This window comes from Clarias gariepinus, chromosome 17, assembly GCF_024256425.1.
Source record: "Clarias gariepinus isolate MV-2021 ecotype Netherlands chromosome 17, CGAR_prim_01v2, whole genome shotgun sequence".
Classification (NCBI taxonomy): domain Eukaryota; kingdom Metazoa; phylum Chordata; class Actinopteri; order Siluriformes; family Clariidae; genus Clarias; species Clarias gariepinus.
In genome coordinates, this window is record NC_071116.1 from 22,783,640 (window position 1) to 22,801,067 (window position 17,428).

Here is a 17,428-nt window from a genome sequence, read left to right on the forward strand (position 1 = left end):
ACTGTTGATTGTTGAACCTTTTTCCTGATAATGTTTCAATACTGGCCCTTGAAAATCCCAGAAAACTGTAAGCATCAAATTTCCGGCTGACGGTTGACTTTTTCTTAGATTCATAGTGACGAATCTATGTCTTGTCACCACTAATGATTCTCTTTAAGTAATTTTCACCTTCCTTGGAGTATTTTTTTTTTTTTTTTTTGCCGATATCCAAACACCTTCTCCATACGCATAGTCTTCAATAAATAATGGCACTAGGTACACCCATGGACCACAAAAAAAAACAAATCACTTCATGCTGCTCTTCTTTCACGCAAATCACAAGTAGGACATCTATTTTTGCACGCACCGCTGTTACAAATAAACTAATGTAACACGTTTACATATTGCACAGCAGTGACTGGGGAGACAGTAGCTTTGAACGGAAAGCGCTAATAAGACACCAACAGGACTTTGAATATAACCACAATGTTTTCGACTCAATCTCATACAGTAACCAATTGTTCAGTTTCAATAGACTGTTTTGTGTACATTCATAAGATATACTGCTAATGAAATCTATGTTAAATCCACTGAATTTGTGAAACGTTCAAGAAGAAAGTAAATACATATGCAAGCCATGAAACAAGAATAAAAGCTGCCATAAAATCTAAATAAATAGAAGCTTAGCTAAAATAATAAAATAAACTTCTGCTGTTTAAAGCACATGCCAGATTGTGACTATATAATGTATCACCTTTTTTAACAGTCATATGCCAGAATGGTTTATGATGATCTCACCTCCCCATTGGCTCTGGTGCTCATGGGACAGAGGGGATTGGTGGGGTCATGACGAGGGACGTTGTCCTCCTGCACCTTCTCCACCTGGCCTTTCCATGGCCGTTTCATCCGATGGGCAGAGACCAAGACCCAAGAATCCCGCAGCGGGTTGTACCTCATATGCTGGTGTTCTGAGACAAGAAGTCATAAAAGAGTGGGTAATGGAAATAGAGTCACAACCAGTGATGGCTGGTCATGATGCCATGTGTGTAACAAGTATGACGTTGGGCAAAATTATTAAAAATACACACACACATGCCTTTTAAGATCATAATGCTCTGCTGAGTCTATGACATAATTAAATCTAAATAACAAACACAGCAATCAGAAAGTGCTAAATTTACAGTTCAGTTATTTATCATTCTATATTACATGTACTACAGTGCATCTCGAAAAATTGTAAATTTTGTGAAAAAGTTTATTTTCTTTCATAATTTAAACTCAAGTTTTAACTCTTATATTCTAGATTCATAACATATAAAGGGAAACATTTTAAGCCTTTCTTTCTTAAATTATTTTAAAGATTACAGCTAACAGCTTGTGAAATAAAAAAAAATCCAGCATCTTATATTACTAGAATATTCCCTATTATCAATCAAAAAAGGCTTTACAATACAAAAATTCTGAAAAATCATGTTAATGTATGCACTCAGTACTTGGTTAGGGGGCCCTTTAGCATGAATATACTGCATCAATGCAGCATGGCATGGAGGTGATCAGATTGTAGCACTGCTGAGGCATTATTAAAAACCAGGTTGCTTTGATAGCAGCCCTCGGCTCACCTATATTGTTGGGTCAAATGTTTCTTATCCTTTTTTTATATATTCTAAGTTGTCAAGATGTACAGTATTTTTAAAAGTGTTTTGGGGTAAAAAAAAAAAAAAAAAGAAAGAAAGAAAGAAAAAGATGATGGAATAAATAAGTCACCATATTCAACTTCACATGTACCTTCAAATGTGAAAGACCCTCATGTTTTCTTTTTTATTATTATTATAAATATTATTATTATATATATTATTATTATTATACAGATTTTAATCATACATCTTAGCAGGTCAGGGTTAACAGTATTCCTAAACTGCCCAGTAGTAGCAGCTTGGTGGTACTGGGGATTGAACCTGTGCCCTTCTGACCTACTGTGGTCCAACATATTAAGCACTAAGCTACCACTGCCTACGTATATCACCTATGTGGACATAAGATTTTACTCTGAATAATAACAGGACAGGACTATCACTCTCTGACTCAACCTGCACTAGGGCTAGAAAGAAATCAGCCCAAGTCTCACTTCTTAATTCTTCATGGATGATCTGTCCATCATGTCGACGATTATTACCGGTGACGAAACTTGGGTATATGAGTACGACCCTGAGACGAAGCAATAGGAAGAGGTCATCATCTCCACAACCGGAAGCGGCGAGGCCGGTCAGCAGCTTGACCAAGTGTATGCTTATTTTGACTTTTGACTCAGGGCTTCGAATTAGAATTTTGCGACATTGTCCATTGAGATTTCATTTCCAGGGGGCAGGCCGTCAATAGTAAATTCTACTGCCTGGTTTTAAAGCATCTGAGGGAGGATGTATGATGAAATCGACCAGATCTATGGCCGGCAAATCTCTAAACGTTTTGATACCACCTCGTAACAGGACGGAACTTTCACTGTCTGACTCAATCTGCAGTATGGGCTAAAAAAGAATCAGTCCAAGCCTTCCTTTTCAATGCTTCATTCCACTTTGTAAGTTTTTCTTGTGACCACTGGTGTCGCTGTTGTGCTTAATAACACAAAAATCCTAAACAAAACAACTTAAAAGATGTGTTCGGCTTTGTTTTGTTTTTTTGTTTTTTTTCTCTCAAAGAATCAAAATAAAGATTAGCAGTTAAATGTTTTTAAACACTCATTGAAATATTAATCTAGTAAATCCAAAGAAATGGTAAATTTGATGATTTTCATGTTATGCACTCCACGGTTTTTGGTGAAAAGGGGGTTAATTTACACTGTTATTGAAGGGGAAATGGGCAGTTTGGATTACTGAGAAAAAAAAAAAAAAAAAAGCAAGAGTATGATCAATTACATTATATATTTAGTCCAAATCTGGAAAAGTTTAGTCAGCTGACTTGTCACGAGATGATCCGATATGTGTACTCTGTGTGTGTGCGTGTGCGCGCGCTTGTGTGTGTGTGTGTTTGCTCAAAAAAACATTTTTTGTGTTCTGTAAAAAGAATGACAGTTAAATGCAGAATAACGATTCTCTATTCAAACTTCATAAGTGTGGACACGACAAAAAAGAAAAAAACAAACAAGGGTCTTGCATGGGAACATAACTTATATCAGTTACCTCTGGGATCAAACTGCATTTTGCTTGCAGGCTCCGTGATCTCCATGGCAACCTAAAGAGTATAAAAGAAGCTGAAACAAAGTGTCATTCGCTAGCTGACATTAACACTAACGCTATCTGTGTTCATTTAAACCTCAGCAGGTAGGAGGGAAGTTGCTTTTCGAGTGAGCGCTTTTCCGTTCATTTTGCGCAACACTGTGGATAACTACTACGACATTTTACTTAAGTAATTCTATATTAAACAATGAAAAAATATTTTTTATTTTTTAAAAAAAAGTCATGTTATAGGACTCCTTCTTTTTACACTTTTATCGGTACTGAATAAATAAATACAAAGTTGTCTTAGAATGCGCAAGTCAAGCGCCGTGTAGTTGTTCAGAAATGCACCGGGACAACTCGCTTCCTAGTTCAGGTCTTTTATTTCATTGGATGAGAGGTTTTTACGGCGACTTCTGATTGGTCGAAATCGATAAGCTCATCAGGTCATGGCAACCGAGTGCACTGGTTTACCATGCATGCTAGCCTGTTAGCTAGCTCAGTTGTCTGAAAGAGTTTGAATGAAGCAAGAGTGTTAGGTGTTGTTGTTTTTTTTACCTAGTAGTTTTTGTTTGTATGTGTTTAAGTGCAGGTAATCGGTTCCGACATAATGTTTATAACGAGGTCGTTCCTGAAATTCGTGGTGTTTGTGGGAGTGTTGGTGTTAGTCCTACAGTATGTACAGTACTGGTTAGCCAGTAAACAGTATGTGTTTACGAAAGAGGACGTCGCCAAACTGGCCAAACAGTACGCAGGTGAGTTGAGATGAGATGGAAATGCCTGGGGTATAAAAAGTAAGTTACAAGGCTGTGTTGTGATCCTGAAGTGTACTGTATGCGTCTAGCTACAGTATGTGCCATGTGTTTCTATACTCAGATTGGAACTTGAGCACAGATGTGGCTACTTGATCTCCAGCCTCAGTCAAAAGGTCATTTGACAAGCTTGCTGCTCTGATCACTTCTTATGACAGATAGGATATACAGTGGCTATGAAAATTCTACACCCTCCTGTTAGAATGGCAGGTTTTTGTGATTGTAAAAAAAAAAAATAGACCAAGATAAGTAATTGACATATTTCAGCAAGTTTACGGTGATGCTGCAATGAGTCGTTCGAGGTGTTTTGAGTGGCATGCAGGCTTCAAGAGTGGAAGAATATCACTGGAAGATGATGAAAGACCAGAAAAAACCTTCAACGAGTTCAGTGCCATTATCGGTGTGTCATACAGAACAGTCCAAGATCCTCACGTGTGATATGAACATGTGCCGTGTTGCCGCCAAGTTTATCGCCAGGCTGCTGACCCAGAAGCCGAAGAAATATTGTGTCAGTGTCTGCCAAGAAGTATGCCGTTGGTGAAACTTAGGTGTACGGGTATGCCCCTGAGATGAAGCAGTCTTCACAGTGTTGGAGCCCATAATCTTCACGACCAGAAAAGGCGAGGCAGGTCTGCAGCTTGAGATCAAGAGCATGCTCATCGTCTTTTTCTTTTTTCGTATTTAGGGTCTTCGAGTTGCCACTGTGCCCATAATCCTTAACTGCACAGATGTAAAAAAGTCGCTCTGGTTAAGGGCATCTGCTAAATGCGTTAAATGTAATGGGACGCTGATTCATCGGCAGACATTAATACTTAAATGCAGAGTTCAACATAGTCAGTCGACACGTGATGTTTTTTGGACGTGGGAGGAAGCCCCAGTGAGTCTTATGTGTGGCCAGGTTAGACCCATCTTGAATATGAACACCCCAGATCTGTCCAACTTCTTTATCTATATATGTTTATCTGTATGATATGTGTTTAGGTCAGGATCCTGAGCAAGCCTTCTCTAAAGTTGTGGTGGAGTTGCGGAAGCGCTACTCGGGCCACATCCTGCCTGACGAGGATCTGCAGTGGGTGTTTGTAAATGCCGGGGGTTGGATGGGCTCCATGTGTTTGCTCCACGCCTCCCTCACCGAGTACGTGCTGCTATTCGGGACCGCCGTGGACACAAGCGGACACTCAGGTGAGTATTTGTGCCCAAGAGCAGCGTGGTCATTCCTAACCTCAGTGTTATTTCTCCTCCATTCCTTCAATACGAAGCAAATTGCTTCTTGTTATGTTGTATACAAGAAGTTATCTCATTGGTTGCCTTTTGGGCTGTGTTCAAGTGCATTGTCAAAGCATAAAATCCATACTGTTGAACAGTTTCTCCATTAAGAACGCAAAACCTTTGCTGAGGCTTATAGGATCTGCTGATCTGCTTTAAAACAGTATCTTTTTTTTTCTTCTTTAGGGCGTTATTGGGCTGAGATATCGGACACCATTATTTCTGGGACTTTCCGGCAATGGAAAGAAGGAACTACTAAAAGTGAGACTTACTACCCAGGTATGAGAAAAATTAGAAATATTTAAAATTATGCATTTGACAACACCTTTTAAAGAGCATTTTTAACCTAAACATTTATTTAGCCCAACTGGAACATACAGAAAATTAAACATGTTTTCCTATGCAAAAAACTAATTTAAAAGCATTAAAAAATATATTTATTAATTTCATTAATTATTTATATGCCACAATTTTTGTCTAACATGCATCACAAAGGAGTAAACAGAAAAACTCTGGATTATTCTCTTACCTCATGTTAACTTACTTACTTCTCAAAATGCCCCATTCTCATAAGACCTAATCTTAACCATCTTGTTGTGCAATCGCTTTTTGCCTTTGTCAGGGGACACGATCGTGCACTCGGTGGGCGAGGCGACCTCGGTGCAGTGGACCTCTGGGACCTGGATGGTGGAATACGGCAGAGGATTTATTCCATCCACGCTGGGTTTTGCACTAGCAGACACAATCTTCAGCACACAGGACTTTGTAACGCTTTTTTACACCTTTCGTGTATACATGAAGTGTCTGCTCCTGGAGGCCAACACTTTCCTGACTGAAGCAGGCGTCTTCTAAAGCCTGGAGTGATCTTCGTGTTGCGTTGTACTACTGTACTTCAGTGGTATCCTGTAACAGACTGAGCTTATGGTTCGGACTTTCTCAGGCAAATACTAACAGAGAAAAGTGAGATGCTTCTTATAACATAGGTGACATCTAGAGTATTTGATTATCCTATTGTGAGGAAAAAAGTCTTAATTGTTATTCATTGTATGTTAAAAAAAACATGAAATGTCCAGTTCATTACTTGCAATACCTCAATGAGCACTTTAGACTGTGAAGATCTTATACATAGGTGTTGCTGTCACCAGAATGATGTGTTAATTGTTTACTGCAAATCATTTCTGTCCAGCTTTCCTCCACAATAAAACTTTGTTCCATTCTGTGCTGTTACTTATATGTTTTAAATTGTCTCACAAGTAATTGTATGACAGTTCAGACAGTCTTAATCTGCTATTCTCTCAGGGAACCAGTGAATCCAATTAAAGATCTGCAGTGTAACGTCTGTCCTCTAATAGCACTGTAGAGCATCAAACATTCGCTTGCTCACTCACTCACTCATCATTGGGACCGCTTTATCCTGAATTCAGGGGGGCGGTGACCTAAAGCCTATCCCAAGATACTTAGGGCACAAGGCGGGGTACACTCTGGCTGCCAATCCATCACAGGGCGCACTCATTTACAGACTACAGGCATTTTGGGAATGCCAATTAGCCTAATATGTCTTTGAGCTGGGGAAGAAAATCCAGAGTACCCGAAGGAAATTTACCAAGCATGGGGAGAACATGCAAACTCCATGCATACAGAGGCGGGAATTGTACCTGGACCCTGGAGGTGCAACACGACAATGCTTACCATTAAGCCATCTGATCCTCAAAATGTATAATGTCTCCTAACAACAGGTACTACTGTATATCTTACAGTGATATATACAGTAGATTGATAGATATAGATATACACAGTACCAGTCAAAAATTTTGACTCAAATTTGGGTTTATTTTTTACATTCTAGGCCAATAATGGATTTTTTTTTTTTATAAAATATAAAAATTAACAACCACAGTCAGGTGTTATTTTAGGACATGAAGGTGAGCTGTTCTGCAGGAACAGTACTGTACTGTCAAGATTATTGATTGATTGATTATTGGTCTAATAAGTCCATGAGTGTAAGAAAAGAGGTGGATGAAGTGATGCACCCATCATGCCTAGTGCCTACCATTCACGCCTGTGGTGGCAGTGTTATAATCTGGGGTTGCTTCTGTTGGTCAGATATAATGTATATATATTCTTGAAGCAAGTGAGACCTGCAGTTCTTTAGATGTTGTTCTGGGTTCTTTCATGAGGTCCTGAATGAGTTTTAGTTGTGGTCTCAAATTCAAATGGTCTTTGAGTAATTTTGGTATACCAGGCAATCCTGGGAGGGTTCACCATTGTTTTTTGGGTTCACAAGTTTTCTCCATTTGCGGATAATGGTTCGCAGTCGTCCCAAAGCCTTATCAATTAGTAACCCTTTTCAGACGTCTTGTACTTTTTTTTCTCATCTGTTGAATTTCTTTAGATTGCGGCATGATGTGTGATCTTATAGCTACTTTATTTTGTCAGAGAAAGTTTTTTTTTTATTAATAAATGAAATCATCATTGAAAACAAATTCATTTTGTATTTACTTTGGTTGTCTTTGTGTAATATAAAAATTTATTTGATGGTTTGAATCAATTATGTATAACAGAATCAACCAGGAAGGGGGAAATACTTTTTCACGGCACTGTATCTATCACACACACCCACATACACAAGTATAAAAACATACTGTATCTTGTAAGGAAACTGTAAAATATACTGTAGCCCCTATGTAACTTCACAGCCGAGGGGGTGCAAACTTATGCACAGCGTAAACGTGACGTCACTGAGGCTGCGCGCGCGACTGGTGACTGCACTGAGTGTCTATGTAGCAGGACTCCTGTTTATCAGGAAACACGATGGAGTTATCATATCAGGCCATTAAAACTGCAAACCAGGCCAGAGAAGCAGTAAGTGGGCAGCTGGCATTTATTTATATCTTAGCTTTTTTTTTGTTATTGTTGTTTTTGGCCCAGACAAGTTATTAGCTCAGAGCTATACAGCTATCTACTTAATTAGCTTAACTTCAGTAGTCACACTGTTGCGCTTTGCTGCTTCGCTAGTGGTCTATTAGTAATTAGAATAAAATGTAAATATATATTTTTATAATGTCTTATTGATATCTCAATAATTCGTATTATGTGGTAAAAGTTGTGTCATATTTTAAGCTAATTCACAATAGACAGTCTGCTGAGTCTTTTGTTGCCACGGCAACGTGTCACGTGATGGCCTCTAGTTCAGAATACTGGGTATTTGGCGCCATCTTCTGGCTGTGTGTGTGGTTTCTGCTGTTTAAAAATTTATTTCTTTTTCAGGACGAATTAAGAACAGAGACCAGAAAAAGGAATTTGCTTGTATTAATTTATCATCATTTAATAGAGGAAGGGTGAGATTTGCATTTCTTGTAATAATCTGGGAATTATCCCCATGCCATGTATTCACATGATATTATAACTGGGATAATCCATCTGGGATTATTCTTTAAGATTTAGGAAAAAAAGGATTTTTTTGTTCTCTTTATCTTCACAGGTATGTGGACGCTGCTAGTGCACTGGAACAAGAGACCCATTTTGGGTTGCGCAAGTTTGAAGTGTGCGACAATATTGACTTGGACACTGTTCTCATGGAGTACGAAAGCTTTCATTTCATTAAGTTTCAGAAATATCCAAAGTTATCAAAGAAACTGCCAGAACAAGGTAAGTTTGAGTAAGACATTCTAAAAACTTTGTGTCAGTGAAAAGGGCCTTAAAACACTCATCTGTCCGTATGTATGAATGAATCCAGAACTATTGGCACTTGTGTAATAATGTAAAAAAAAAAAAAAAACACACACACACACACACACATACAACAAGTCATATTTTAAGCTTGAACAGGAGGTGATGCTGTACACTTTTTTTTTCTTTTTTTTTTTTAACATACTGTAAAAACATGTCACTCCCACAATTAATATTTGGTAAAACCTTACCTGAAAAGAAAAACAGTGCTCAGACTGTACTAACAAAATTGATGAGGGCTGTAATAGAAACCTTTCACCATGCACACTATTGTAAAGTTAGTAGTACTATATTTGTGCCATGGAATTTATCAAAGATTCGTCTTGGACTAAATCTCCTGGCAGAGGCAATCTTGCTTTGGGCAGGATTGTCCTGCCGTGAATTCACATAAATCAATCAATCAATCAATCAATCAATCAATCAATCAATCAAAGAAAGTAAGTAAGTAAGTAAGTAAGCAAGCAAGCAAGCTAGTTAGTTAGTTAGTTAGTTAGTTAGTTTAAGAACATGCTGATGGTGTGTATAAAAAAATATGTTTGATTTTATCTGACCACTATTGTAAATGATTCTTTCCCAGAAATCACTGTCTTGTGTAACCTCTCCAACCAGCTTATTGTAACAAAAATGGCATTAAACATTTAGTTTTGAAACCAATCCAAATTCAGTTCAGTTCAATTTTGTTTGCATAGCACTTATAACACTGTTGCAAAGCAGCTTTACAGGGTTAGAAATTTCTGGATATAAAATGTTTCTTCCTAATAGGCAATCCTGGGAACAGTGGCAAATAAAAAATATATATATTGACTAAGGATGCCAATAAATCTTTGAGAAATGATACTATTAAAACAAAAAAGGAATTGTAAAAAATTCCTATAAGAATGATTCTGCTTTAAATTTGTTGCGTAAATATATTATTATTATCATTATTATGAATGAGTTAATATACACTGCATATTTAAAAATGCACGAATCCTGGTAATGCTTGCCTCTGTTTGGTAGCGTGCCTAATGCTACCACTTTTCCACCCTAGCTGAGAACAGACATGTTAGAAGCTCCACTAAGAAGAGGTCGGTATACTTTTCATTAAAAAAAAAAAGTTATAATGTATTCGCCATCCCTTTTATTCTTGTTTTTTTTTAATTATTATTATTTTATTGTTATATTTAGAACCTCAAGTGTAAAACAAACACTGCCCAGGATTCCATGTGTTCAGGGTCCACCATCCCGGAACGGGATTAAAAAGCAAGAGACTAAGTCAGTAGGAAAGGACTTGGTGAAGTCTGGCACTGTAAGTTTATACTTTATCCCACGACTGTTTAAAGATGTGTGCAGGTTGGTCACAGACATTTCAGCTGTCTGATTTTTTTTTTTAGGAGAACGGAGGATCATATCTCCCAGAGAGTAATGACCTCGGCCTGAATGTCTCCTCTGTCGTCAGAAACGGAGTTGGCGACGGGATGCAGGTGAAGAAGGTAGCTTCTTAGGTCTTGCTTTTTAGTTTTGCTTTTAATAAAATGAAAGGACAGTAGTTTACCCATAGGGACTTCAGCATGGTATAAGTACCATTATACAATACAATGGCCAGCATTGTCCTCCATGCTTCCTAGTTGGACTACAGAGGTTACTAGATGAATGGATGGGTAGTCCAATGGTACCTGTATAAGGGTATACAGTACCATGATATTTTTCGACAGGATAAAGGTACTTATTTACCAATATAGTACATATACAGTACCACACTATCATGGTACATACTTTGGTATAGTGGTACATGGTACTAAAGTATTGTACTATGAAACTCATACTAGCATACTCCCAAAAATATGTTATACATGCTTATGTACCATAATAGTAATATTTATGTACCGTAGTAACCTCTCCACCTGTTATGGTACCCTCAAAAGGTTTATACACAGTACTTTGGTGTATACTGTACAATGGTACCTTCTGGGTGGCTACCAGAGTTCAGTGTTTATCTAATATGGTATTGTATGTACTTTACCATACCAGTAGTCTGTACTAACATATCAAATACAATATGTACAAACCTTCAACACCCTATGAGATATTTGCTTAACGTAGGTAGCCACTGTGGTACCCAAAAGTAGTGTTTAATCATCAGTGTACCATTAAATATCAATTCTGCTAAATAATGTTTTGCTCTGGCCGCTCAGATTGTTTAAGTGGAAAAACAGGAAATACTCATCAGTTTTGTTTTGTCCTCTTGCATAACTCTCACAAGCCAGAACCCACCTATTGTATGTACACGCACAGCAGCTGTGGGACTGACACATAAATGACCAAACTATTTCTCCAGCATATCAGCACACATACAAGGACATCCTGTTTACTGGATGCTGGCCTTTTCAAACAAAACTGCCCCATTTTATATGAAGTGAAGACATTTTGTTTTTGGTGGGGTTTGTTTTGTGGTCCGCCATTAAGATCACAGCCTTCAAAATGCTGAAGCTTGAACCTGTGAGAAAATTCCACATAAGGATGTTATTTTGTTCGAAATCTAAAAACAAATGGATTGTCAAATAGTAGAGAATTAACAGTTATATTCTCAAAACTACATCATTAACAGATTAAATTTTAACTCTTCATAGGGTCAACTGGTGGACTACAGGGGGCTCATTCAGGATGCTATTAATGAACCAAGCAGCATGTCCTGTAATCCTGATCCTTCAGTAAGTTCACAGCCATCTAACCATCATATTTAAGCAGGAGCCATTTTCGTTAAGTGCTGCGTTCATGTTGTGTTCATCTAATCCACAAATTATTACTTCTAATTACTGTGGCATTCGGCTACACTCAGGATCGGCTGCTCAAACCCATCAGTGCCTTCTGTGGGATGAACAGCGAGATGAGAGAGCTAGCAGCTGTAATTAGCAAAGTAAGTAGAGTTTACACAAAGCATACAAATCTTCTGAGATCGTCCTATATTAAAGAAGGAAATGAACAACCATTTGGCACATAATATTTAACACAGACGTGACTTGGTTCTAATTAACAATAACATTTTATCTATGTACAAATTGGTTATTTTTTGTTTTAAAAGTTAGTTCATGACTCTGGGAACTCTTATATAACCTGGGTGTGTTTATAAATATATTAATAATCTGGTCATTATCCGATTCTCATAGTTAACACATTTTTAGTGGTCACGTTAACAGCATCTTATAATGGATTACTGGCATTTCTGAGTTTAGAGAACCACAATTTTAAGTATAGACCTTGCTTTACCCCAATTAATCAGCTTATTTAAGGTATATCAGTATTCTTCATCTTAATTCTTAAGTATTTCCAAATACTGGAAGTTCTGGAGCTAAACGTATATTTTATTATACTGTATAGGATTTCTGGAGAGAAATATTATACATTATGCTCTTAGACATGATTATAAAGCTTAAATAAAACTAGTGTGGCTTGAGAAATTAAATGGTGACCAGACAACAGTTCATCTTTTGAGAAAAAATGCCAAATTAATATTTGTCAGTACTGTGAAGTAAGGTAAAAAAATTAATAATAATAATTTTTCATTATAATAGAAATTTTTATGTAAAAACTACATTTAAAGTTAAACATGTTTCGTGTCAGATTAAAGCCATGATTATTTTACATGTGTATCTCATTGTATGCGGGTGAGAAGATGCACACGCGCGCGCACACACACACACACACACACACACACACATAGGAGAAACAGATATTAATGAATTGCCCTGTTTCATCTTTCCCCTGTCTTTCCCTAAAGGATATCTATTTACACAACCCCAACGTGCACTGGAACGACATTATAGGCCTGGAGGCTGCCAAGCGATTAGTCAAAGAGGCTGTCGTCTACCCCATTAAGGTGCACAGCTGCTAAACACTGGTATTTCTCAAACTGCCACAACGCTTCGATTCTAAATATCTCACTAAAGGCTAAAAGGAAAGCGAAGCGGGGCGGTTATAGCTTTTGATGGCATTAAATCTATACTTGAATACCACCCAACCTTTCCTTGCAGTCATGTTCTTTTTGCACGCCGATGAAAAATCTGCAGGCAGTGTCATGAAATGAAGCATGCATGAAGAATATCTCTGTCCCGTCTTATTAATAAAAATAAGTGTAGCGTGTTTGTGAAAGAATAGTGATGTCGCAAGTAGCTGTTAAATTTACACTCGTATACTGAAAATATTCCTTTAATATAATAATGTTATTTATTTTTTTATTATGACTGTATGATCATGCTAATGGCTCGCTGTCAGAACGTCATTCTAAATCAGTGTAGTGTGTGTTAATACTGAACCCCCCCCCCCAGGTGAACAGTAAATATCAGTGACATGACAGTAATAAGGCATGACCCACTAGGTAGCTGTTAAGACAATCAATGACATGCAAGACTTTTTATGTCATCTTGTAATGATGAGAGAAATTAGTGTGTAATGTTATTTATACAATGGTGCGCTGAAATTCTTTAAACTGAGTTTAAGTGTGAATATATATCTTCTCGTTCTCTGCAGTACCCTCAACTGTTTACAGGAATTCTCTCACCATGGAAAGGTTTGCTGCTTTACGGGCCTCCAGGTCGGTGTCTGTGTTAGAAAAAGGCAACTGCAGGTGATGTCCATATTTCTTTTTTAGATTATTATTATTTCTCGTAAAACACACAGGTACAGGAAAGACTATGCTGGCCAAAGCGGTAGCTACAGAATGCAAAACAACGTTCTTTAACATCTCTGCATCCAGCATCGTGAGCAAATGGAGAGGAGATTCTGAGAAGCTGGTTCGGGTCAGTGTCATCGGTATATCAGTGTAGAAATGGCACATTGTCTTTTTTAAGTTTTACACAGAGACTTGATTCTATCTGTTACTCCATAAAATCTCAGTAATAGTGCTGTTTTTATAAAAAAAATAGTATAGATGTGAATGTGTCTTTTGCAGGTTTTGTTTGAGTTGGCGAGATATCATGCCCCATCGACTATTTTTCTGGACGAGCTGGAGTCAGTGATGGGTCAGAGAGGGATTGGTCCAGGGTAGGGTTCTTTTCTCTCTCTCCAATGCATTAGTTTTATACAGTGGAACCTTGGATTACGAGCATAATTTGTTCCAGAAGCGAAACAGTCGTAAACCAAATTGTATCCATCCATGCATCTAGGAACCTTAACTAGGGACCATGGAGGCCAGTGGTGATCACTGTATTTATTTCCATTTGTAACAGTCAGACACATTTATACACTTTGGAATTTGGCAATTTGGAAACGTCAATTAGCTTAACTTGCATGTTCTTGCACTGTGTGAGGAAACCAGTGAACCCGGAGGAAACCCACCAAGAAATGGGCAGAACATGCCAAATCCATTCACACAGACACGATGCATGAATCGAACCCAGGACCTGGAGGTACAAGGCGACAGTGCTAACCACTAAGGCACTGTGCCGCCGATAACGCATATAGGATGTTAAAATTACCTATCTTATGTTGCATCAGTCACTACAAATGCAAGCACTGTGTGTACCATAGACATGAAGTGGGTTTTTATGGCAGAGCAGCTGCATACATGTTTAATATCACTGTGACATCTGGAGTGTTGTAAATCACAGCACCACTGGACTTTAATGGAAACTTTTTTCTAGGGTGATGAATGAGTATTTGGCAGATGCCGGGAGTTTACCAACTACTAGACTACCTAGTGCCAACAGTCAAGTTTGGTTCAGGAGACATAATGAGCTTGGGCTGATCCACTTAGTTTCAGCAAATGCAAATTGTATGAACTGGAATGCCAACTGTGAGCCTGTGTGAGAACTGTGTTCTTGTGGCTGACTGAGCACAAAATTCCCATAGACACAATCTGTAACCTTTTGGAAAGTCTTTCCAGAAGAGTGAAGGCTGTTATGTTGCAGATGCCAATTGAGAAACAACTCTATATTAAGGCCCATGGTTTCCGAACGGGATGGAAAACAGCTGTAATGGTCAGGTGTCCATGTCCTTTTGGACACATAGCATATGTTACACAGTGTAGATGACTCAAGCTCTACCCCTTAGTCTGTGCTGTCACATTTCATTAATTCATCTACTATACATATAATTAGTTGATTTTTTTAGGCTACCTGAGACCCACATAAAAATCTTCATACAGAAACATATGCTTTAAGAATGTGCTAGAACAATATATTGCTTTTCATGTTGGTTCTATAAATGGAAAGCAGGAAAATAAAATCATATAACCACGTTTAGGTTTCCAACCAAGATATTATGAATGCGCAAATTGGAAAAAAATGAGATTTTTCTATATAAGACATATGTTTGCGTATAAAATTAATTACCTAAGTATTACTTAGGTATATAACCCATCAATCCACTTCTTGCCATTCTTCCCCTCAGAGGTGAGCATGAGGGCAGCAGGAGGATGAAGACAGAGCTCCTGGTTCAGATGGATGGACTGGCACGCTCTAACGACCTGGTGTTTGTTCTGGCTGCCTCAAATCTCCCCTGGTGCGCAAACTGCTGCTGTCACACACTGTAAGTTAATACACTTAAGTTCCATTTTTAAACCTTTGACTTTTTTTGGGTTCTCAGGGAGCTGGACCATGCCATGCTGAGAAGGCTGGAGAAGCGGATCTTAGTGGGTCTGCCTTCTGGTCCAGCCAGAAAGGCAATGATCAGTCACTGGCTCCCTCCAATCAGCAATACAGGAGGGGTCGAGCTTCGAACTGAGCTAGACTACAACAAGCTTGCAGAGGTACGTCACTTGAATGTCATCATATACAGCATGTAAGCAGCACTTTAGCTTGTAAGTCTGTCCAGCTCTTCATCAGTATGCTCTAATATCACAGCATCATGCTAACACCCCCATCCCGCTCATTATTGCACAGGCTACTAATTAGAACTTTAAGTCCTTTTTTGTGTTGGATTTCTCATTGATATGACACTCTTAGGATTAGGATAAGAAGCTCTTGCTTTTTTATTTTTAACATTAAGACATGCTCAACACATTCGTCTTACAGCAATAACAAGACAAGCACCAACAAATCAGCACTATAATCCTTAAATGCAACATTCTTTAAAATGTATATATTTGTTCCTTTAAGGATGCTTGTGTTAATAACAGACTTTTTTATTATTCAAGCAAACAGACGGTTACTCTGGCTCAGATATCAGGCTGGTCTGTAAGGAAGCGGCGATGAGACCTGTCAGAAAGATTTTCGATACCCTGGAAAATCACACTGAGGGTAAGTGATTTAGTAATTTTGAATTAATTTACATAAACTATGTGTTAAAATACACTGCCCCAGCTCAATCTCAGTCCTATTTTTACACAGGTCACAGCCACATGCCGATTATTCGGCTAGAAACAGTGACCACAGAAGATTTCCTGCAGGTCATCGCGCACACCAAACCCTCAGCCAGGAACCTAACAAAGAGATTCTCTGCCTGGGAGAGAGAGTACGAGTCTGTCTGAGCTCACAGTCTGGACTGGGATAACCATGCTAGTGCAAATACTGCATACAAAACAAATGACCTGAACACAGTTTGTCTACGATACAGCAGTACAACAACAACGCACACTGCCTGGCAAAAAAATATGGGTTGAACTAAGCAAGTAATTAAGAGCCTTCCATTGGATAATCACTGCGGTCATTAATATGGTTCAGGGTGGAGTTATTTAACCCTCACTGATGCAGTGAATAGTTTCTCATTACTTAAACAGCCATGTCAGAAGACATACCTGCGGTCATGGCAAAGATGTACCTTTGTTTCAGAAGGGTAAAATTATTGTCCTGCATCAAGCAAAGAAAACAACTAAGGAGATTGATGAAACTACTAAACTTGGGCAAGAGCTGTCCAACGCATTATTAAAGCCTGGAAGCATAGTGGTGAACCATCATCTTTAAAGATTAGGACTTTTCATCAGTGGAGTGTTTCTTACCTGATGGCACTGGCATATTTCAAGTGGATGATGTCAGGATTCATCGGGCTTAAATTAAGTGTGGTTTAGGGGGCATGAGACATCAGTTTCAGACATGCATTTGCCACCACCTTATTTGAGAATGTGGGATGTGATAGAGGAGGATTTACACAGCGGTCCGACTCTCCCATCATCAGTACAAGATCTTGAAGAGAAGTAAATGTGACAGAAAGAAATGTTGTAAATGTACAGATATTGGGAATAAAAAAAATGAATTTTTTGTATGCATTTATAATTAATTTTTCTTAATGAACAGAACCTCTCCTAGCATCTTTCTCCTACACACACACACACACACACACAATTATATTTCCACCAATTCAGCGTAACCATCAAGAACCTCCAGAGACAGTTTGAGCATGTACACCTTAGTACACATACAATAATCTGAGTTCAATCCCTTGAACCAGCAGACAGGGAGGGTATGTGGAAATGAGGGTTGCCAGATCTATCAATATCAATTTAAAAGCCATAGGGGGAGT

At 38.3% G+C, this 17,428-nt stretch overlaps 3 protein-coding genes across 4 annotated transcripts in view; 2 read left to right on the plus strand and 1 right to left on the minus strand.

Moving 5' to 3' along the window:
• Nucleotides 1-3,318, minus strand: part of galt (galactose-1-phosphate uridylyltransferase) — a 115,715-nt gene extending 112,397 nt beyond the window's left edge. Inside the window, exons 1-2 of the mRNA XM_053515595.1 lie at nt 3,153-3,318; nt 778-947 (exon numbers count right to left, since the gene is read on the minus strand). Of these exons, the coding sequence (XP_053371570.1) occupies nt 778-947; nt 3,153-3,198 (216 nt within the window). The 5' untranslated portion in view covers nt 3,199-3,318. The remainder of the gene's footprint in view (nt 1-777; nt 948-3,152) is intronic.
• Nucleotides 3,319-3,650: 332 nt separating this feature from the next.
• Nucleotides 3,651-6,483, plus strand: sigmar1 (sigma non-opioid intracellular receptor 1). The gene is made up of 4 exons (XM_053475914.1): nt 3,651-3,943; nt 4,982-5,182; nt 5,453-5,545; nt 5,889-6,483. Exons 1-4 carry the CDS (start codon nt 3,799-3,801, stop codon nt 6,116-6,118), a joined length of 669 nt encoding a protein of 222 aa, XP_053331889.1. The 5' UTR covers nt 3,651-3,798; the 3' UTR covers nt 6,119-6,483.
• Nucleotides 6,484-8,038: 1,555 nt separating this feature from the next.
• Nucleotides 8,039-17,096, plus strand: katnal2 (katanin p60 subunit A-like 2). 2 transcript variants are annotated; one of them, XM_053516502.1, is made up of 16 exons: nt 8,039-8,128; nt 8,534-8,604; nt 8,748-8,914; nt 10,026-10,062; nt 10,163-10,283; nt 10,369-10,467; nt 11,605-11,685; nt 11,814-11,891; nt 12,753-12,851; nt 13,502-13,565; nt 13,652-13,770; nt 13,923-14,014; nt 15,362-15,472; nt 15,557-15,719; nt 16,107-16,209; nt 16,300-17,096. In XM_053516502.1, the coding sequence occupies exons 1-16, from the start codon at nt 8,078-8,080 to the stop codon at nt 16,437-16,439; spliced, it is 1,596 nt and encodes a 531-aa protein (XP_053372477.1). In that variant the 5' UTR covers nt 8,039-8,077; the 3' UTR covers nt 16,440-17,096. The 2 variants fall into 2 exon arrangements, with proteins under 2 accessions (XP_053372477.1, XP_053372478.1); XM_053516503.1 differs by having other exon boundaries at nt 10,369-10,458.
• The last annotated feature ends 332 nt before the right edge of the window (nt 17,097-17,428 follow it).

Bases quoted from the DNA above. Each gene is read 5' to 3' on its own strand.
- sigmar1 (XM_053475914.1), top strand. From the start codon at position 3,799: ATGTTTATAACGAGGTCGTTCCTGAAATTCGTGGTGTTTGTGGGAGTG. The intron at 3,944-4,981 runs GTGAGTTGAGAT...ATATGTGTTTAG, and splicing joins ACTGGCCAAACAGTACGCAG to GTCAGGATCCTGAGCAAGCC. The intron at 5,183-5,452 runs GTGAGTATTTGT...TTTCTTCTTTAG, and splicing joins GGACACAAGCGGACACTCAG to GGCGTTATTGGGCTGAGATA.
- katnal2 (XM_053516502.1), top strand. From the start codon at position 8,078: ATGGAGTTATCATATCAGGCCATTAAAACTGCAAACCAGGCCAGAGAA. The intron at 8,605-8,747 runs GTGAGATTTGCA...TTATCTTCACAG, and splicing joins CATCATTTAATAGAGGAAGG to GTATGTGGACGCTGCTAGTG. The intron at 10,063-10,162 runs GTCGGTATACTT...TGTTATATTTAG, and splicing joins AGAAGCTCCACTAAGAAGAG to AACCTCAAGTGTAAAACAAA.